We start from the raw sequence: 23,985 nt of genomic DNA on the forward strand, positions 1-23,985 counted from the left end.
TAGAAGGAATCGTCTTCACCCAATTTTCCGTAATATTTCGATGTTGATGATGTTGAAGCGTCTTCATCGTCTTCATGCTTCCTTTTTAGGAGTCCATCATTTTTACAAAGTAGGAAAGATCTACTTGAATTCGGCTGGAATATATTCTCACTTTTCACGTTAAGGATTCTTCCATTGTCTTCATTCTTCCGTAAATCATCAACCTCCTTCAATTTAAGTCCTTTGTCGAGATCGGAAGAGCCAAGAAAATTATTGTGGTAATGCAGATCACTCTTCCTTAGGATGGTAGATTCATCGTTGTCCTCTAGCTTGTACGCAGGCTTGGCGCTACAAGTTCTTCCATGTCTTTTTAGGCTCTCTCTCCGCGTAAACGACTTGCTACATCGAACACAACTTATCATATTGCGCAGTGGATTTTTAACACAGTCATTCTTCTCGTGTTGTCTTTTATTCTTTCTCAAGATAAAATCTTTACTGCAAAACTTACACCTATGTTCTTTCGATACAGCGTCAGATCCCAAATCAGAATTCATATTAGTTACTGAGACTAATGCCAGATACCAATTGAGTGTTTTAAATTAGATTCAATACTTAAATAGAAATTTTTTCATATTTCATCAGCGAGAATTAATATATCTCCTGCAAAAGTACTTTATGCATGTAGTTCTGCTTTTCAACAACAGATGTCGCCACATGTTGCTTGCAGGTAAATAATATTTAGTTATTTTATGCGGGATGCGGGATGCTCACTAACGATCGTAAAAGAAGGATGGCTTCGCAAGACTCCAAGGAAAAGGAAGTTCGTCTTGCATGTTGGTGCTCCACAGATGTCTCATGGCATAATATTAATTTGACTAAGTAATGATATGTGTTAATTCCACCTTATAAAAATATTGCAAGTTTTGATTTAGTAGCAGAAATTATCGAATTAAATGTAACTCCAAATAAAATGACATGTCTCATTAGACAAAAAAAAATCCATGCAGAGAGCGGTTTCTCAGAATAGTCAGAAACACTTGAAGAAACCACAGGAATGATTGCAAGAACACGAGAAAACCATCAAAATATTGACAAGAATATTCAGGAGCACACGGAGAAAACCACCATAATATTGACAAGAATAATCGGAAGCACACGGAGAAAACCGCCACAAGTTTTCTTTGTTATCATAAAATTACAGAAAAAAATCAAAAATAAAAAAACACAACAAATTCAAAAACTGATTATGCTAGCTTGTGAACTTCTCATTGTTGAGCAAAGATAGAGTTCTAGACCAAGCCAGAATCAGTTTTTGAATTTGTTGTGTTTTTTTATTTTTGATTTTTTTCTGTAATTTTATGATAACAAAGAAAACTTGTGGCGGTTTTCTCCGTGTGCTTCCGATTATTCTTGTCAATATTATGGTGGTTTTCTCCGTGTGCTCCTGAATATTCTTGTCAATATTTTGATGGTTTTCTCGTGTTCTTGCAATCATTCCTGTGGTTTCTTCAAGTGTTTCTGACTATTCTGAGAAACCGCTCTCTGCATGGATTTTTTTTTGTCTAATGAGACATGTCATTTTATTTGGAGTTACATTTAATTCGATAATTTCTGCTACTAAATCAAAACTTGCAATATTTTTATAAGGTGGAATTAACACATATCATTACTCAGTCAAATTAATATTATGCCATGAGACATCTGTGGAGCACCAACATGCAAGACGAACTTCCTTTTCCTTGGAGTCTAGAGAAGCCATCCTTCTTTTGCGATCGTTAGTGAGCATCCCGCATCCCGCATAAAATAACTAAATATTATTTACCTGCAAGCAACATGTGGCGACATCTGTTGTTGAAAAGCAGAACTACATGCATAAAGTACTTTTGCAGGAGATATATTAATTCTCGCTGATGAAATATGAAAAAATTTCTATTTAAGTATTGAATCTAATTTAAAACACTCAATTGGTATCTGGCATTAGTCTCAGTAACTAATATGAATTCTGATTTGGGATCTGACGCTGTATCGAAAGAACATAGGTGTAAGTTTTGCAGTAAAGATTTTATCTTGAGAAAGAATAAAAGACAACACGAGAAGAATGACTGTGTTAAAAATCCACTGCGCAATATGATAAGTTGTGTTCGATGTAGCAAGTCGTTTACGCGGAGAGAGAGCCTAAAAAGACATGGAAGAACTTGTAGCGCCAAGCCTGCGTACGAGCTAGAGGACAACGATGAATCACCATCCTAAGGAAGAGTGATCTGCATTACCACAATAATTTTCTTGGCTCTTCCGATCTCGACAAAGAACTTAAATTGAAGGAGGTTGATGATTTACGGAAGAATGAAGACAATAGAAGAATCCTTAACGTGAAAAGTGAGAATATATTCCAGCCGAATTCAAGTAGATCTTTCCTACTTTGTAAAAATGATGGACTCCTAAAAAGGAAGCATGAAGACGATGAAGACGCTTCAACATCATCAACATCGAAATATTACGGAAAATTGGGTGAAGACGATTCCTTCTACGGTGATTGTTACAGTGACTCTGAGGCTGTTGACAAAGACATAGACTATGATGAAGCACCTAAAGCTGCCAAGATCGAAGAATGTGGCGGTGTCCTGAGACCGAAACGGTGGAAACGACGTGATATATTAAATAAATCTGATCAAGCTTGTGATGATCACCGTCTCAAACATGAAAGTTACCCTGAGGTTGGTGGTAAAACGGAAGACACCAGAGATCATAATATTTATAAAGGTGCAAGGAAGATGGTGGTAGAAGAGATTGATTACACATCATGGAAAGATCCAAACATATTGGTTGACCGGTTAAGACTTCTACATGGTTCGCTTTGTGCAGGAAACTATTCGTGCATCAAAGAAATATCCTTCATACTCAAGGAACTGAGGAATGCTGGCTACATACAATAATGGCTTGTTTTACTTGCATTTGTATAATGTAAAGCAATAAAATAAACAATTTAAATTATAAGAATTTAATGTTTTTATTTCTTGTATTCTGATTTCTAAGACTTAGATCTCGTAACTTGTGCTTCCTTGTTGCCTTTTTTTTTTTGTTGATGGAGCTTCCAAATGTGCTGCCTTTTCGATGATGGTGCTTCCAAAAGTGCTGCCTTTTCGTTGTCGGTGCTTCCAAATGTGCTGCCTTTTAGTTGTCGGTGCTTCCAAATGTGCTGTCTTTTCGTAGTCGGTGCTTCCAAATGTGCTGCCTTTTCGTAGTCGGTGCTTCCAAATGTGCTGCCTTTTCGATGATGGTGCTTCCAAATGTGCTGCCTTTTCGTTGTCGGTGCTTCCAAATGTGCTGCCTTTTCGTTGTCGGTGCTTCCAAATGTGCTGCCTTTTCGTTGTCGGTGCTTCCAAATGTGCTGCCTTTTCGTTGTCGGTGCTTCCAAATGTGCTGCCTTTTAGTTGTCGGTGCTTCCAAATGTGCTGCCTTTTCGTAGTCGGTGCTTCCAAATGTGCTGCCTTTTCGATGATGGTGCTTCCAAATGTGCTGCCTTTTCGTTGTCGGTGCTTCCAAATGTGCTGCCTTTTCGTTGTCGGTGCTTCCAAATGTGCTGTCTTTTCGTAGTCGGTGCTTCCAAATGTGCTTCCTTTTCGTAGTCGGTGCTTCCAAATGTGCTGCCTTTTCGATGATGGTGCTTCCAAATGTGCTGCCTTTTCGTTGTCGGTGCTTCCAAATGTGCTGCCTTTTCGTTGTCGGTGCTTCCAAATGTGCTGCCTTTTCGTAGTCGGTGCTTCCAAATGTGCTGCCTTTTCGTTGTCGGTGCTTCCAAATGTGCTGCCTTTTCGTTGTCGGTGCTTCCAAATGTGCTGCCTTTTCGTTGTCGGTGCTTCCAAATGTGCTGCCTTTTCGTAGGCGGTGCTTCCAAATGTGCTGCCTTTGCGTTTTCGGTGCTTCCAAATGTGCTGCCTTTTCGTTGTCGGTGCTGCCAAATGTGCTGCCTTTTCGTAGGCGGTGCTTCCAAATGTGCTGCCTTTTCGTAGGCGGTGCTGCCAAATGTGCTGCCTTTTCGTTGTCGGTGCTGCCAAATGTGCTGCCTTTTCGTAGGCGGTGCTTCCAAATGTGCTGCCTTTTCGTAGTCGGTGCTTCCAAATGTGCTGCCTTTTCGTAGGCGGTGCTTCCAAATGTGCTGCCTTTTCGTAGTCGGTGCTTCCAAATGTGCTGCCTTTGCGTTTTCGGTGCTTCCAAATGTGCTGCCTTTTCGTTGTCGGTGCTGCCAAATGTGCTGCCTTTTCGTTGTCGGTGCTGCCAAATGTGCTGCCTTTTCGTAGGCGGTGCTTCCAAATGTGCTGCCTTTTCGTAGGCGGTGCTGCCAAATGTGCTGCCTTTTCGTTGTCGGTGCTGCCAAATGTGCTGCCTTTTCGTAGGCGGTGCTTCCAAATGTGCTGCCTTTTCGTAGTCGGTGCTTCCAAATGTGCTGCCTTTTCGTAGGCGGTGCTTCCAAATGTGCTGCCTTTTCGTAGTCGGTGCTTCCAAATGTGCTGCCTTTGCGTTTTCGGTGCTTCCAAATGTGCTGCCTTTTCGTTGTCGGTGCTGCCAAATGTGCTGCCTTTTCGTTGTCGGTGCTGCCAAATGTGCTGCCTTTTCGTAGGCGGTGCTTCCAAATGTGCTGCCTTTTCGTAGTCGGTGCTTCCAATTTTTTTTTCCTTTTTTGAAGGTGCTTCCAAGTGTGCTTCCTTTTTTTTTTGATGGTGCTTCTATTTTTTTAATGTTGTTTTGACTCTAGTATTTTAGTAAAATGTTCTTGGTTTGACTAGCGTATTATTCCATACGGTGCATGTATATAAGCGAGTCCTAGACAGCAGGACGCTCAGTTTTGTTACTGACGTCGACGGTGTACGGATCACCTAGTTTGTTTCTTCTGGTGCATAAGACGTGTAATTGCTTGTTCTTGAGACTTCGATGGCATCTTTGCCGACTTTAACGTCGTACTCGATGGAGGATGTACCATCGACTACGGGAACCATGACGTCGGCGCCGACGATGTTGGAGCAGATCCCGTTGGCAACGCCTCTGACAACACTGGAAGAGACTTCGATATGTGCTGTTCCACCATTAGCTGAAGTTTCATCAGCATTGAATACTTCAATTAATGAAGAGCGTACTTCGCATCAGTGCAAATACTGTGGTGTATCATTTACTATCACCTCAAATGCTCGCAGACATGAAAGAAGCGGTTGTTCTTATAATGTTCAAAGAATACAATTTCAGTGCAATAAGTGCAATAAACAAATTTCACGTCTCGATAGCTTACATCGTCATTATAAAAAATGCTCCGAGACGTATAATGAACATGGTTATTGATTTGACTCATGTGTTGTACCGGCTAATGAGACTATATAAGTGATATGAACTTCAGTCCGTCTCTGGCTGCGGTGATGACCGGATCGGATAGACATTTAAAGTCATGTAAAAGGCTTAGTCCGTACAATAAGAAGACTGTTTGAATCGAGGAATCCAAAAGGCTTTAGTAATTTGTCAGTGTTTTTTTTTGTACTTGTAGTAGTGTATTGAATTTATGTAATAAAATTTTTTTAAAAGAACTTGTGGTGTTTTTATTTTCTCAAACCTAACACTTTTTTAGTATTTTTTTAAATTAAAGTTGTTTTGTATCGGCCAGGGATCGAACCAAGGACCTAAGTCGATCCAATCAATCATTATATGGATTACAAATTTATTTAATGAATTTTGAACTTTTTCCCGAATCTCTATCATTACAATTACGAATTACCAATATGTTGGTCTTGATGTCTGATAGGATGATGGCCGTAGAGGATTTAGAGACTCTTTACGAATGTTGAACATGGTATATTGAAATGATTATTTTTTACATAAAATCAAACATTATTGCATCGATCGGGTATCGAACTAAAGACGGGAATCCATCGAATCAATATGTAAGTTAATGAGTGATTTATTTAATGAATTTTGGAACTTTTCCCGAATTTCTAGCTAAATAATTACGGATTTTCAAGATGGCGGCCAAATTTCAAGATGGTGGGTGTCACAGTACTAAATGATTACTGCACTCTAGCGGATAAGAACTAAACTAACATGGCGTCAGCGCACTCTCGCCGACGAAAACAAGATGGTGGTCTCCAGCAACGAAGACAAGATGGCGGACATGACGTCATACTAGGTGACGATATATATGCTTTAAGAAAAGTGGTGGGAGTCAGTCTGCTAGCACCCACCTAGGGGGAAGGATAGGTCGCCATTTTTAATTTTTTTTTGTACTCGACGGGTTCGAACCGAGGACTCCGAGCTCCGTGTCGTTAATGTATGATTTTTTAATTTTTTTATTAAAATTTTATTATTTAAATTTTTTTATAATTTAAAAAAAATTTCATTAAATTCGGATAATAAATAAAAAAGTTAAAGATGGCGGCCGTAACGTAAATTGCAACGGTGACGTCATCGTCCAATATGGCGGAAAACACAATGCCGGAATTTTCGAGAACACAATGACGTCATCCAAGATGGCGGATCCAAGATGGCTGGTCCAAAATGGTTGCCGGGGTCAAGGTCAAGGTCAAAGGTCAAGGTCACAACCATCCAAGATGGCGGTCATAATCCTAGATGACGTCAGAGGCTTATCGGAGGCTGTACACAAGGATGCTTAAGCCTCTTTTAGGAATTTGGGTTCTTTCTAGGGCAAAACGACTTTTGAGGATTTTCGAAATCCGAATTTTTGAATTGTGGAATTATTTGAGATTTTTTTGGCGGAAATTTTTTTCAAAAAAATTGAAATTTGGACGATTTTTGAGGAATTTTAGGCAATTTTTGCCCAATTTTGGTCATTTTTGGCGATTTTTGAGGATCAAATTCCAGGTCAAACTTGTCCCGTTGCGCTATGTCCCGTTACACTCATCCAAGATGGTCGCCGTGACGTCACTATCCAATATGGCGGACACCACCACAGACACCACACCCAGAACCCAGATCTCGGACGCCCATTTGTATACTACTGTTGTTCTGCCAGTGTATAGTTATTTACCTGTATATATCTAAAAATTGGTGGTCTGTATGTAATCTAGACTTTATAAAGCACTATAGAAAAAAACTGAAAAATAAGAGATTACAAATATTGAAATGATTGCATTATCTAGCTAATGCTCAGCATGCATTGCAATGCCTCATTCAGTTTTGTTTTATAATATGTTTAAAGTAGTTACACATATACAAATCATCCATCCATATATCTATATATATATATATATATATCTAGTCACATATATATATGTAACTCTCTATCTATATTTATCTCTTTATATCTACATATATACATATATAACTTACCTCCCACTATCTCCATCTCTTCTATATATAAATCTTTATATAGTGCTATACATCTATATATCTCTTTATCTAACCCATTTCATTCTGTATACCTCGCTGTATCTCAGCTTATCTCTCTGTCTCTCTCAATATCACTCTGTATATATATCACTCTATCTTTGTCTCTCTTTTATATTTAAATAAATTGTCTCATTAGTGCGCACTTAGACAACAAAAACAGACGAAGTGCCGCTATATAATATGAAATAAACACATTTTTTTTGAAACGATTCGTGCTCCAACTATTGCAAAATAGTTATACCGTCTCAGAAAATTTCATGGGCATCCGCATAACAACACACAAAAATTTAATCGTAATCGGATAAATGGTATAGGAATGCATACGGCACAAACAAACGAAAAATTAAAGGCATGACAAACGCATCGAACGAAGGTGCGTTTAAAATTCAAGGCACTCTATCTATTGACGAAGTTAAGAACCAAACTGTTATTAGCGCCTTTATTTTGCTAGCCGCTGCGAGCTCCACTAAGCGGACTGGTCTCACCAAGGAGAAAAATATTAATTTTCAGACCTTACTATGTGTATGATCGAGAAATGACACTCACTCACTATTTGTATGTCTATGACCTATGATTTTTTCAGTTATAAAATGATATTTTCACTTTTTCACTACCTTAAGGATGTACTTTCATATTAATATGTAGCCTTTGTGTTTTTCTGATGTATAAGCTATATTATTGTAAAGTTTCATTAAAATCCATTCCGTAGTTTTTACGTGAAAGAGTAACAAACATCCATACTTACAAACTTTCGCGTTTATAATATTAGTAGGATAACGATGGTTAAACAGAGCCGAAAAATTTTAAACACAGGGGGTAGTAAATTTTTTCAAAGTTACGTCTTTCATTAAGTTAAATTTAATGTTATGTCAGAAACTTATTAAATTACGACAATAATATTATTATAATTTTAAAAAGGTTTCTTAAGTAGGTAGTGGCAATTAATTATAAACCATTGTTTAAATGTACGTATTTTGACTATGCAGTGTCAATCCAACAAGAAATATTCTTACTATAAAGTAAATAAACATTTATGTGCCATTAAGTTGGTGGTTTTATTTGTTTGGCTATAAGTAATATATTAATGTATGACCGAGGACTGGGGTTGGAGTGTTGTGTTGTGGCGGTGTCTGCTGCCTTGGAACATACGTCTTGATGACCGTGACCTTTACCTTTGTCAAATCGGTTCAATCCAAACGGTCCTTATTTTAAACATTAAAATTAAAAAAATTAAAAAAAAGATGAAATTACTTGAACGAATTAAATTGAAACATACAAGAAGAAATAAAACATTTTAATTTCAAAATAAATGAAACCAATTAAAAGAAATAAAAATATATGCGTTTTTATGAGAAATTGCCCAAATTTTTTAAAGAATTGGCATAAATTGGCCAAACATTCGCAAAAATTCGCCAAGAAATCAATTTTTAAGAAAACATACCACCTAAAATCTCAACAAAGAAAACTACAATTCCATTTTTGAGGGGGACAACCATTAAAAATTTCATAAATTTGGAATTTAAAAAGCCCGAAAAAGTTTACTTTTAAAAATAATGTCTTCAAAGAGGCTTTAATTCCTCACTAACAAGCCTCCAATAAACTTCTGAGGACATTTGAATCAACCATTAGGATGTCAAAGCCACCATTTTGAATTGTGACATATTTTCAATTTTATTATGGCTGCCATCTTGAAATTTTGTAATTTTAATCTGAAAAATTGTAAAAAAAGGTTTGTAACTAATAAAGAAATTAATTAAAATTTTAAAACGTTCCGCTATTTTGAAATTATTACGTCATTTCCACCATCTTAAAAATCCGTAATTACTATCCAAATAATTTTAATTAAATTAAAAATTAATAGATTAAATTTAAATTTAATTTAGATTAAAAGCGCACTAAAGTCAACGAGCTCGCAGGACTAAATACAAACTGAGACGGATCGTTCCTCCACTGAGGCCACTGACAGACTGACCGCCCACCACTAATATCAATGTATATAATACGGCAGTTAGTATAACGTCACGTCCTCCATCTTGTTTTCTTGTGCTGGAAGCCACCATCTAGGATTATGACTAGAGAACGGAAAAATTCGCGGATTAATTTTGTGATAGGCTGAAATTCAAACATGTGCACAATTCTGCTGGTTCTGCTATTGGCTCGCAGTTTAACTGAAGCTCTCTGGGCCAAATGAGAGACTACCGACCGAAGGAGCATCGAATCACAAGCTACCTAGTGGAGACGCCTCACAAGTTAGCACCCAATGTACATGCGTGTTTGCTTGAGAAATGCAGAGGTGTAATGGAGGCTATCCTAGAGGTCATTGAATCCGCGAATTTTTCCGGTCTCTAATTATGACAGTCACATCTTGATTTCGTCTGCTGGAGGCCGCCATCTTGAATTATGACATAATAGTCACCATCTTGTTTTAGTCTGCTGGAAGTAGCCATCTATATTTGCAGTTCTTGCTACCAGGAACGCTAGGTTAAATCGTCTGCCAGAGTGCTTTACCACAATATTAGTTTATTTTAACCCGCTAGAGTGCAGTATCACCATACAGTCAATTGTAATGACATCCGCCATCTTATCAGTCGTTTCAGTCACCATCTTGGAAATTAGAAATTATTTAGCTAGAAATTCGGGAACAATTTCAAAATTTAAAAAATTTATCGCTCATTTATATACTGTTTGATTATATCTATTCGTGTCCTTAGTTCGATAACTGATCGATGTCAAAATTTAAATGTTACGTCAATATTAATATACAAATACGGTGAATAGTCCTAAAAGCAGCTTAAATTAGTCATCCACCAACCGCCATTAAGCTGTCGATGCCATCTTGGCCGCCATTTTGAAAATTCGTAATTATTAACTTTGAAATTCAGGAAAAATCACAAAATTCATTAAATAAAATCGCTTGTTATAATAGTATATTTACTTGATCGATTCCTGCCCTTTTTTTTTTGAACTTTGGTGTATTAAAAAAATTAACTTGACGATTAACAGGTTCAAAATAAATGAATGCAACAAAATTAGAGATAAAAATATTATTACACAATTTCTACGGTACCAAACAAGGAAATTACTAGCGTTTATCGATTTGAATAGTATTCTTAGGAGGTGAAGCTAGTCCTTTTCATACTTTGAGATACATTTACAGGACCATTATACATAGCAGTCGATTAACCAGACACGTTTAATCATTGGCCATGTACAACCAATCAGTGGCTAGCCACATCCAGTCAGTTGTCTAGGAACGTCAGATAGGTTGACCACACACGCACGTTCAGTAGGTGGCAAGGCACATCCTGTTGGCAAGGCACATCCTGTTTTTGGCTAGGTACATCCTGTTTTTGGCAAGGCACATCCTGTTTTTGGCAAGGTACATCCTGTTTTTGGCAAGGTACATCCTGTTTTATGGCAAGGTACATCCTGTTTTTTGGCAAGGTACATCCTGTTGTTGGCAAGGCACATCCTGTTGTTGGCAAGGCACATCCTGTTGTTGGCAAGGCACATCCTGTTGTTGGCAAGGCACATCCTGTTATTGGCAAGGCACATCCTGTTGTTGGCAAGGCACATCCTGTTGTTGGCAAGGCACATCCTGTTGTTGGCAAGGCACATACAGTTGTTGGCAAGGCACGTCCATTTATTAATTAGGCACTTACAGTTTGTGGTCAGGATAACACGACCAGATGTTGGCCCGGCACATCCTGTTGTGGGCTGGACACCCCCAGGCACGTCAGATAGGTTGGACAGGCACATTCTGCAGGCTGGCCAGGCACAACTAGTAGGTTGGCCAGGAATGTCTATTTGGTGGTCAGGCACACACAGCCATGCAGACTTTCTCAAAGGTTCAACTTTTACGAAATTAAAAATATGTACACCACATAATTATTTCCATAATTAATTGCCAGAGTAATTTTTTTATTGTTCTTGGGCAGTATAAATAAGGAGAATCAACTGGAAAACCGGTATAAAACCTCTTTGGTTTAACAAAATAAGCTACTGGCTACTTCTATAAATTGTTGAAAATTCATTCAGAATAATTTATTTTATTATAGATGGCATTTTAAAACTCTCAAATTTGCGAGATTTTGAAGGCCAAGCTAAATAACATAAGTTTTTTGTAATAAAAATGCAATCCATATAATTCAGTAGCTAGTAGAATTCCGTTAAACCTAAAAAGTTAAGTTCTATAATCCATTTGATTCTGCTGGTTGTACAACACAAATATAATAAAAAAAATTAAATTTAGCAGCTGATTAAGCAACAAGGTCCCTACGTTTCTATGTATCTTCTATAATATAAAAATTAATCGCAAAATGTGTTGGTAAGAGCATAACTCAACAATGCCTGGACCAATTTGGCCAATTTTTTTTTTAAATGTTCGTTGAAGTTCAAAAAAATTTTTTACGGCGAGAAAAATTCGAATAATTGCCGGAAAAACCCTAAAACCAGCCCTTTTCTTTTTCCCATACAAACGTTTTCTAACTAAAACGAGCACTCATTGTTGTTTAAACAATGTAGGTATGTTCCTAACGTCAAAGAGTCAATTTTCACTTTATTACCTCTGTACAACGTTCAATCATATATATCAAAACAGTGTGCGTTGGAGCACAGATAAACAAAAAAAAAACCTAAATCGAATAGTTCAATTTGGTCGGCTTCGCGATATTATTTCATTTGTTTTACTTTAAAATGCATCAGTTTTCAAGTCATTACATCAGTCAAACAAAACCAGCGTTACCAAAAGTATTTCATAAGTTTAAGTTTTTATTATTTCTTTTCCCTATTTTAAATACGGATTGAAGGATTTGACTCCAAGTCATATTAAATTTAAAAAAAAAGTTGAAACAACAACAAACTGTCAATGTCAGTGCTTTTTTTCTTGGATTTTAGGTTACCTACCCTAATGAGTTTGTTTTTGTCAACTTATACACGAAACAAATTCTTACCTATATAGTGTTTTATGCAGTGTTTATTTACCTATGATCGCTAATTATTGCATGTGACAAAATAATCTATAATATAGATATGCCTCCTATTAGACGAATCAATTTAGGTAGAAGAACCCGAAATGCTACAAACCAAGCTAATTACCGATCTAATCATGCACTACAATGAAAATAAAAATTATTATGTTTCACATGATTAACAATAAATAGATTACTTAATTTTATTTATCTTTTTATTTATATGTTTTATTTATTATATTTCTTATTCACAACACCCTATCACCAGAGTGACGGTTCTGTTCAGGAGAATTTTTTGCCCCAACTATAAAATATGTAGGAACAAAAAAATGTCACATTACAAATCATTTTGACAGGACTTTATTGCAATTTAATTAGGCAGTACGGAGTCTGCCGGGTCAGCTAGTAATTTCATAAAAATTAACACATTAATATAAATGAGTTCTTACACTTATGTAAGCGTGATAGAAGTTGCTTACTTTTGTAATAAAAATCAACTTTAATTTGGCATACAAATAATTAATAGTTATAAAATAATAAAAGAACTGGAGTGATATTTAATAAACTTATTTAAATAAAAAATTCAACAAATTAAAATTTTTAATAAGTACCCATTACTTAATGTTGTTATAAGTACATGTGTAAAATTGAATATTTAATTTAGTAAAATAATTGAATTGAATTAATTTGACAAGGAATATCAATATAAATTCAGGATATTTATACCAGTTTATTAACTTTAGTTATTTATAAAATAATAATGTTATAATTTATAATGCAAACAATCTATACATACGGTAACATAACCACACACATAAAAATAAAATTAAAAACGTTTACGAACACTTTTAATAACACTGAAATTCACAAATAAATAAATGTGTTAATTATATGGACTAGAATTAATACCAATCACTAAAGTATATTATTTAAAAATCACATACATCATATTATGTATTTGTGAGTAGCCTTTTTTCCCCACTGTTAATTTTTTGTTGAATGTTGCGCGCGCATAGTAAAAAATTCACTTCTCATTTTTTTTTATAACGCACCTGAAGAAATGCGACTTGAGAAATCTGCGAGCTGATCTGTTACAGACGTGAGTATGAAAGGAAGGCGCCCCCTTAAGGCGGGCGGGAGAAGCATACTGGACGCAAGGGGAGCGGGCAGCCTCCCCCCCCCCCCCCCCCCAACAGGACCGGCGCTGCTGATAAGGGACACGAGGAGAGACAGGCGTCTGCCCGGGGCGGGCGTGTAGCGCGGGTTTATCGCCCTCTCAGGGGCTGGCGTGCGGGCTGCCTGACGTCCAGGCGAGACCGGCTCCTGCATCCGGGGAGACGCGAGCTGCTCTGTGGCTCTGTGGCTCTGTGGCTCTGTGGCTCCGTGGCTCCGTGGCTCCGTGGCTCCGTGGCTCCGTGGCTCCGTGGCTCCGTGGCTCCGTGGCTCCGTGGTTCCGTGGCTCCGTGGCTCCGTGGCTCCGTGGCTCCGTGGCTCTGTGGCTCTGTGGCTCTGTGGCTCCGTGGCTCCGTGGCTCCGTGGCTCCGTGGCTCCGTGGCTCCGTGGCTCCGTGGCTCCGTGGCTCCGTGGCTCCGTGGCTCCGTGGCTCCGTGGTTCCGTGGCTCCGTGGCTCCGTGGCTCCGTGGCTCCGTGGCTCTGTGGCTCTGTGGCTCCGTGGCTCCGTGGCTCCGTGGCTCCGTGGCTCCGCCTTGCGGCACAGCAGGAACCACACACGGCCGGCTCGTCAACGCCCACTATTCTTGTAACACCGGTCTTCGTAATGAAGCGCTACATCATCAACATATTTTTTGAACTGATACAGCACTCGGAAGAAAAAATGTCGAGCCTGAGGATGTTTTACAACCTCCTTGGCGGTGATGCCTTCCCCCCGCTTCCCCCTCCCGTGAACACCCGCCCTAACCGACCACCGCGTGCTGGTTCACTCTGTCTCCATCCCTTTTCCCTTTCCCTCTATCATCTATTTATCCAATATAACGTGCGTCAAATAACTCAAGTAGTGCTGAGATTTCATGAATGGTGACGACATTTAAAAAAAAAAGAATTTTATACCTTGCTTACAATACCAAAATCACTTTAACCCAATTATAATTTGCCTAGTTACATTGTTTCTAATCAGCATTAACGAATACATTGCATGGGTACAATTAAGTTATCATTCATTCCAACCCTAGCTTGTATATTTAAGAAAGCTAATGGACAATACACATGGAGCAAGTTTGTTTGTGTGTAAGACTCGGCGTAAAGAAAAAAAAAAGAAAGGAACTTCATACATTTGAAAATAATATATATTTTAAGTAGCCTTAAATTAAATTTAATTTGAAAACGTCGCAATGTATCTCTATTAAAGCTGCTATGACTTATTTAATGTTGGTTTACAATACCTACACTAGAATTTGCACAAGATATGTATTAACAATTATAACTGTTCTCCTTATCGCACTAGCTGGTACACAAGTCCTTGTACACAGAGTCAACACAGAGGAACACAAATTCTCTATTCTTTTCCTCGGCGCATTTTCGTTCTCCACTAGTTTTCCCTCCTCCCCTCCCCCCTGTACGTTTTAGCGGTCTGCGTATGCACTTTGTGACGAAACAGAAATTAACAACAACGAAATAAATCTGATAAAATAATGTGTCAAATATAAACAAAATATGTGAGGATCATAAACTTGTGACAATATTGAAAAAAAAATTATTATTATGAAGTAAATTTGTACACGCATATATATGGACATTAAATACGCAATTACACTGACAGACATAACATTTCATCCAATATTGTAACCACAATTTTTCAAATTAATATCTTGAAAGTAAGTATTATTTTTCTCTTCGATGCAAATTGTAACTAGAAAATGTTAATTTTTATTAATAAAATACTTACTAAGATAATTGTGTAAAGTGAACTTAACCATTACTACTCTCTAACCAGTTCTCAACATTGCTTTGATTTAATTCTTTGGCTCATATTAAAAAGACGAATGGAGCTCTCAAACGACTGACAATGGTATAATATATATTGAACTCTCTCACTCAATGAAAGGATGTTGATTGGAAGTGCTCTAGTCAATAAGCAGAAGAGCCTGAGGACCATCGCGCACTAGCAGAAGCACCAGTGTCGACTCTGCAACGCAGCCGAAAATGAACGTTTTTGAATCGACACTTGCCCTGATGGCGTTGAGGGAGTTTGGATTGACGTCAGCAGTAAGACGCACGGCCGATTAGCGGCACTCCGAGGATAAGTGAGTCTTCACTTGAGCGACTGAAGCTGTAGCAGATTGCACTTCAACAAATTCCTCAGCAGAACATTGGTGGGAAGAATCACTGCTAGAAATGCATACATCTCTGAAGAACATAACATGACGATACCCTTAAACCCATCCAACAGCTTATAAAACACGTGTCCCCAGCCCAAGCGGTGACCTAGAGCTCGGTAGAGTTTTATTTTATCCTCACTACTTTTTTACTGAAGGATTTTCCCTGAAATTTAGAAGCGATAGCATTTTTTGCACTGATGTTGTGTCTCGTAGTGTATAACCAGATTTATTTTCAAGCTGTGAAAGATCATGGTTCAAAACCTTTCGTTTGAATAACACTGTACGGCCGTATCTTTTGCGAAGGTTTGAGATGAAACATTACATCCAAGAGCGTTAAGGTTTGAGATGTATAGTAAAAGTCTTCATATGAAGATAATGAGAGTAAACTTTCCGGGTGAGGCAGTGTGGTCCCGGCGAGATACGAGGCGGCGCTTGATGCGGCGAGACGGCAGAGTTTCTGACGAGTTGAACCGCGGCTCGGGTAAGTCCTCTGGATCGGGGCGAGATGTGTTTACACACTCTCTCGTCCCCCCCCCCCCCCCCACGACCCCTCACCACCGCTGGTCTAATGGCGCAGCACGAGAGACGCGGCTGACAGCAAATCTGCATGAATATGAATACCCGCTGCTCTCGGCGGGGTCGCTTTTTCCCCGCGCGATCTGTCTCCAGCTCTTCCTCTTTGCCCTCAGTTTCCTTTCTCTTGCGGGCGAGGCTCCCATTAGCCACCCTTAGCCACGGCTCCCCTGCTACACTGCTCCCCTGCTCCGGCTGAGATGTGTTGTCGCATTCATGCGCACGGCTCCCTGCCTCTGGTCGCACGGCGGGCTGTCGCGGTAATTACCGTCCGCTGCTGGGGGTGTCCCGGTGACACTGCGACACTGCGACACTGCGACATGAGGAGAACACAGTGTGGTAGCTGCTGGGGGGTGTCCCGGCGACACTGCGACACTGCGACACTGCGACACTGCGACACTGCGACACTGCGACACTGCGACACTGCGACACTGCGACACTGCGACACTGCGACACTGCGACAAGCGGACAACACAGTGCTTTGTACCACCTCGGCAGTCTCTCCTGATGACTGGGTGGTAACTCGTGGATCTTTCGGTTTCAGCAGGCAAAATAACGATTTCGTCCAGACAGTAGTTCCTCTGTTTTTATTTTACTTTTAGTTATTTTCCATTATATATTATAAGTATGTAATATAAGTTGATTAACAGAAAACATATACAACATGGGTTTAAGATCGCATTATTAAAAGATTGGGCCTGCCCTTATTAGACAATCAACACAATTCAAATGACGTTCGTGACAATAAACATGTTAAAAGAGTCGTTGGAAGCTTCTGGATGTCTTGTCTGAGAAACGTCGTGGTTGGATGCTAATCCGAAAAGGTTTTTAAAAACTGAAGGGCTGGCAGTTTGAAGATTGCCAGGCGAAGTGGAACAGCTGACGGGACGTCAGGGGGCCTTAGTCATCCGGCCCGTGGAGACTGATCTGGTCCTTGGAGAAGTACCCGGTACTTGTGCCCTGGTACTTGGTACTTGTACCCTGGTCCGGTACTTGGTCCCTGTCTGTGAACAGATCCGAAACACACATGTTCAGGACTGATTCACAGACAGTTGGTGAAATAGGCAGAAAATGCCTTCTAGTCACGATGATGGTCGGGGAGTGATGGTAGTAGAGACTCATCAAACAGGGTGATGTCTTCCAGGATCTGCCCGATTGTTGAGCACACGAACCCGCCGCGGATGTTTCCAAGGGCGTCACCAGGGGGGGGGGGCAGGGGGCAGTTGCCCCCCCCCCCCCCCTAGAGCCCTGGAGATTCAAAAAAATGTAGCCAAATGCATAAAAAATACACACTTTTCCCACAACTTGCCCCCCCCCCCCCCTCCAAAGGCCATCGGCTGGCCATCGGCTGGCGACGCCCTTGGATGTTTCATGATTTTTTTTAAAAACAATTGTGTCAGCAATACCGCGACAAGCAGAGACCACTGTGCTGGTGGTGGTTTTCCTCGGTAATCACTTAACATACCCTTTAATTTTATATATTCAATTTATATAATATATTTATATGTATATATAATATATATTATATTTGTATTAACAGATTAATATTTTTTTAAATATTTTGTAAATTAAATCATTCCGTTTATTTATGAAATAATAAAAAAATTGGGAAAAAAATATATATTACCGATATTACTTGTCCAGAAAAGGAGAACATAATATAAAAATTCAAAATGGCGTAGCTAAAAAAAATTATAATTTGCCAAACAATCTTTCGAACATACAAAAATAGATATAAAAATAAATACCGAGGGTTTTTTTTAAATAAAATTATGTTTCAAATATATAAGTATAGCAAAAATTCTAAATATCATCAAAATATTCCCATTGATGTAAACTTCAATACACAAAAAGGGGAAAAAAATCAATTTTTTTTAATTTAGTGCTAAACTTTACGTCATATAAGCCATTTTAGTAAATATAAGCATAGTTATTCTTAAGGTGCCAAAGGCACCCATTAAAAAATACATGTATGAAACACTTTAATTTAATAAATAAGACCTTTTTTACTTATGCAACTACATTTAAAATGTTACTCTATTTTTACTTTTCCATTTTATATTTTATACACGCCTCTATGGAGTAGACTTATATTTGTGATTCATAATACAGTTAACTCCTAGATATACAAATCTATTTTGCTTTAAGAGTCCGTGAGTCAGCAATGAGCATAAATATACCGTATATGGTAGTAATATAAACATGTGTATAAAATTATGTAATTTTATTAAAATAAACGAGATAAATTTTAGTTAATAATGAAAATATATTGATATTCTGTATTTTTAATCTAATTATGATAAGTCAGTGAGTGACTGCTGCGCTTCTTGAGTCCACATCTGCTCCCCCTCTAGGGTACGCCACTGTCTTTCCTCGTGGGTACGCCATTCCATGCTTCATGGCCTCGTAGCCTTGTAGTCTTGTAATCTTGTAGCCAAATGTTGCTGCAGATGTTGGAGCCAAATAAAGTTGGAGGCATTGTAGTCTACTGCAAATTGGCTACCGTATCCTACCCAATTTAATTTTCGTGTGATTGCACACTCTTTAGGTTAAATTCTCGTAGTCAATTCTGTAGTATCGTATCCCTCTGATTAAATCGTATTCTACCAAGTCGAATTTTATTCCAAATGTGTGTCCTTTTATAACACACTAGCTGACCCGGCGAACTTCGTACCGCCTTAGCGTAGCAATGATGCACTACTTTATTTTGTATAGCTGACCTATCTTAGGTATGAGTACCTATTCAATTTGAACTGGAATCTATAATATCCTCCATATAAAAATGAATCCGTAATTCCCTGGTATCACTATAACTGAAAAGGACCTTACTAATTTAATTAAATAAAAAACAAAATATATATTGTCAAAATAGTGTTTATTCCATAGGATTCAATAATTCCACTAATGGTTTTACAAATTTCTATTGAACAACTTTGCATTTTTAAGTAAACAATGAGCTCAATACCACGCGCGCTCTATAAATCAACTAATAGTCTCTGTACCCCTCACTGCTTCTCTCTACTCTAATGCTTTTTGATAAACTATATTTTTAGTTTTATGTTCTGGCGCGTAAATAAATAATGTTGATGGTTTTCCGACACGGGAACAGGCGACATATAATTGGCCATGTGAAAAACATGGATTTTCTAGGTTGATGCCACATACACTTAGCGACTGCCCTTGCGATTTATTTATTGACATTGCAAATGCAAGCCGCACTGGAAACTGTAAACGCTTAAAGCTGAATGTCATAAGGTTACTTTAAAAATATTTATATTGTACAAAGTGTTGGGTTAGTTTGGAAATAATTTTATATATGGTGGTTCAGTATTCTTAAATTTTCTAATTTTCCGTTAAATTTTTTCTTTCATAAGAACCTTCTCGTGACAATAACAAACACAACAAAAAAAGAATTAGTGAAATCGGTTCAGTCATTTACGCGTGATGGTGTGACCAAGGGAAATAGGAATTCATTATTCTTAAATTTTCTAACTTTCCGCACAATTTTCTTAATTTTTTCTTTCATAAGAACCTTCTCCTGACCATAGCAAACACAACAAAAAAAAATTAGTGAAATCGGTCCAGCCGTTCACGCGTGATGCCGTGACCAAGGAAAACGGGTTTCATTTTTATATATATAGATATTCTTCCTTTTTTGTTTGTACTCTAAAATGTGCTTCTTGTTTGTTGTGCTTCCAAATGTACTTCCTTTTTTGATTAAGTTTCCAAAATTTGCTTCCTTTTTAATGTGTTTCTACATGTTCTATCTTTTTTTTATTGTGCATCCAAATGTGCTTCCTTTTTTTACTATGCTTCCAAATGTGTTTTATTGGTCGAATGTGCATCGACAAATCTGTAGTCATGACATTTTTGGCTTTGTGGTTCGGAGATGCTTGGTCTAAATGCCTGATATGAGACATGACCTGATTAAAATGTTGACGACCTAGTATCGAAAAATTATAATTTTTTCGATACTGACTATATGTTTTTAACCCCCAAATGGACATTTCTGACCAATATAATAGTTGTGCCTGGCCAACCTGCCAGATGTTTCTGTCCAACCTATTTGACGTGCCTGTCACTAACTGGGTGTGCCTAGCCAACTGGATGTGTCCGACCACCGAATGCTCGTGTTAGCCTGACCAAAAACTGGAAATGTCTAATCGCCAGCTTGACGTGCCTGGTTAATTGACTCTCATATGAAAATGCCCTGAAAACGTATGTCAAGGCATGTCGCTTCGTCTTTTCAGGAGACTGTAGTAATCGAGAAACGCTTGTAATTTGTTTTATTTTTTTTACTTTAGAATTTACATAATAAATTTTATATTTGTAATTTTGTTGTTTTTTCAGGAAAGTTTCTTTTTTTTATAATTTTAATTTAATTACATTTTTACAAGGATCGAATTAAGTACTGTGATCGATCGAATTAAATTTTATTTTCATAAGCGATTGTTTTATATTTTTTGAAATTATTACCGAATCTCAATCTAAAATATTTACACAATTTCAAGATGGCGGATGAGACGGCCTACAACATGGTAGACGCCACGGTATTAAATACTGCTGCACTATATCCCGGTTAAAAATTAAGCTAATATGGCGGCAGCGCACTTTAGAAGATATGAGTTGTAATATATGACAATAGCACTCTTTGTATCCATTTATGGGAGAAAATAATGATGTGGTGCCCTTAAGCAGGTAATGCTATTATTCCTTCAAATTAAAAAAAAAAATACAAATCCGAATATGTGTGTCAATTTTATATACCTTATTTACTTCTCGGCCTGGTATATGTCTCGATGGCGGTGTGGTCAAAGTTGTATTTTTTTCTACTCGGAGGTGCGACCTGTCATAGTTCGAATCACCACGGTTCCAATGTATTTTGTATAAAATGGTTAGATTCAATATGTCGATAAAGACCACAACAACACTGGACAGTAATGGAACATCGACCTTGCGTGCAATGAGGCAGGATGATGTTTGTGCTTTCAAGGAACAAACAGCATAAACATGAGATGTCGGTATCCAAAATGGTGGGGCCCCAGAATAACAGCAGAAAAAAAACAAGATGGTGGTCATGATTCATCCAAGTTGGCGACCTCCAGCAGCCGACAACAATATGGCGGACTTGATGTCAGAATCGAAAGGGGAAAAATAGTGTAACGTGACATCAGATTCAAGATGGCGGAAATGATTTCAGAATTCATGATGGCGACCGTAACGAGAAATTGCGTCGTTCGTAGATTTCGAGGTTCGATTTGATATGGTGGCTTTTTAAGATGGCGACAAATGTCAAAGGTAAAGGTTAAAGGTTAATATCAAGGTGATCCAAGATGGCCGCCGTGACGCCTGGTGTCGGTCAGTCACTGACCCCATCCCCTTGCACACTCCTACTACATGGCCGGTAGTTCCTTTGAAGCGCTGCTAAGAGCGTAGCGACCACCGCGCAGAGCAGCGCGCTGACTGGCCGCTTGTTCCCCGGGGGGCGTGGCCTAGAGCCGGGGTCAGGGGTCGCCTCGCCCCCCCCCCCCCCCGGCTCATATTTATGGATGGCCGCTGATGGTATCGGCGGGGGAAATGGAGCTGCGGCGGGCGCAAGATGGTCGAAGCGCAAACGTATGGCGTCATTACAGGGACCGCCTCCGAGCCGCGCGGACGATAACGATATTTATAACTCACTCTCGAGGGGCGAGGCGAGCTCCACCTGCCAGCGCGGGACATAGCTCAGGCCGTCGCTGTTGCATGTACAAGCGTGCATTTGTGCACTTTCTTATGTAGTATTGAATACTTGGTTTGTGGATTTAGAATCGCCATAGCCTCAAACCTCGATTATGACTATTTATAAGTGTATTCGTTTAACTTAAATTTGTAAATATTTAATTTATAGCTGGATAATTTATCGTTAAAAAATTCAGACTTAAATAATATGATTAAAAATCACTGAAAATTAATGCATATCTTGAAAAAATAGAAAAGTAGCTAGAAAGCAATTTCATTACGTCTATGTAATACAAACAATGTATTCTGTAAAAATACAAAATAATTTTTAACCATAATATAGCATCTTTATATTTCAATAAAAGTTTAAAAAAATATATTATTTATTAATTGTTTCAGTAAAATGCTTATTATGAAATAAACATAATGAAAAACGTAATTTTGTAGCATTCAAAAAATCATTTTATAAACCAAAATAACATTTTTCTGAAGAAACATATAGTTATTTTATCTATAATTTTTAATTCAAGATAATAAATATAATAATGCTACTCTAATCATAATATTAACTGCACAAACAAAACGTGAACAATTAACAATTTCTCATTTGTGTTAAAATCGTTTTAAAACTCTTTGATTGTTTGCTGCTAATAGAGCAAAATTATAATGAAACGAAACAATAAGCTATTGGGTGTCAGTACGCGTATAAGTCTAAAATCTGAAATATATATAATTCATGTATATATTGGCAAATAAAATTATAAAATTAATTCACACGCCGTCCGACATTTTTGTGAATAATCCAATAATATTAACGAAAAAAAATTACATTGAAAAACAGAATTATATAATATTTCATTCGTAACAAAACTATATAAAGTTTAAATTTGTAATGTTTGAAAAGTACCTCGAGACTAGACACACTGTGACACGCCTGAGGCAGGGTTTGCATGCATGGCGTGGTGCCTGTTGCAGTTCTGGTCGGCCTACATCCCCTGCTCCACGCAGCATCTGGATGCCGTGCAGTTGGCGCTGGAGCAGATAGACGTCATCAGGCGCCTGGTCGAGAAGTACCCCGCCCACATGACACTCGTCACCACTGCCAGGGGTGAGTACCTTGTCGAACAACTGTGTGGTTTTCAATAGCCCAGGAGTTTCCTTCGACGAAACTGTAGTTTTACACCTACAAGTGTTTTCACTTTACACTTGCGTACAAGTAAAATAACGAAATATGTGTAAATGTTTTTTGCTATGTAATTTTACATGTGCCCTATGTTTAATTTTTTTCATCTTAGAGTTATTTAACTGCATTGTTATTCAATTTTTATTAACAACTAGCTAAGACCCATGGCTTATCTCGTGCAATATAGAGTATCGTAATAATCTTACCATTGAAATAAAAGTATTTGATTGATTCTAAACATTTTTACTACATAAATAGACTGAATATTAAAATTTTTCAAATATTTTTTTAAAACAATACTGTTTTAGAATGGCGTTTTTAAATATTGTACGTGTAAATCATTTTAATATTTAGTATAGAGCAAGTAACTGATTTAAAACATCTGTTTTAGGGTGTTCATGTATATATTTTACCTTGATAAAATCACACTTAGTTTTTCATTTCCAAAGTGCATAATATTAAAATTTGTTAAACACATAGGTTAATAATTTTAACTATTTCATACCCTTATTTACACTAGACTTTTCTATACTATTGTTAAGTCTATGCTTAAAAATTGTATATAATTTCTCCTTATTATAAATACCTCACATTATTTAATAACATTTGATAAACTTGTATATTTATTTGAAATGAATTGTATAGATGTTACTTTTATTATCCATTCTATTAGTTTTGTTAGTATTACCACAGTAAATTCCCGAATTTTTTTCGCCCTATGCTCGTTTCCCACACGGATGGCCATGCAAAAATTCAGAACTAAATTATTATGGCAGCATCCGATAACCAAACCAAAAACCAAACTCATTCCGGTTTTTTACCACAAATGTGAATTTCAAAT

General features: G+C 37.8%; 1 protein-coding gene across 1 annotated transcript in view; it reads left to right on the top strand.

The window, feature by feature from the left end:
• Positions 1-23,985, top strand: part of LOC134538513 (dipeptidase 1-like) — a 326,561-nt gene that overhangs the window by 212,796 nt on the left and 89,780 nt on the right. The window contains exon 5 of the mRNA XM_063379897.1: positions 22,937-23,069. Within this exon, the coding sequence (XP_063235967.1) occupies positions 22,937-23,069 (133 nt within the window). The remainder of the gene's footprint in view (positions 1-22,936; positions 23,070-23,985) is intronic.

Source organism: Bacillus rossius, chromosome 13, assembly GCF_032445375.1.
Source record: "Bacillus rossius redtenbacheri isolate Brsri chromosome 13, Brsri_v3, whole genome shotgun sequence".
Taxonomy (NCBI): domain Eukaryota; kingdom Metazoa; phylum Arthropoda; class Insecta; order Phasmatodea; family Bacillidae; genus Bacillus; species Bacillus rossius.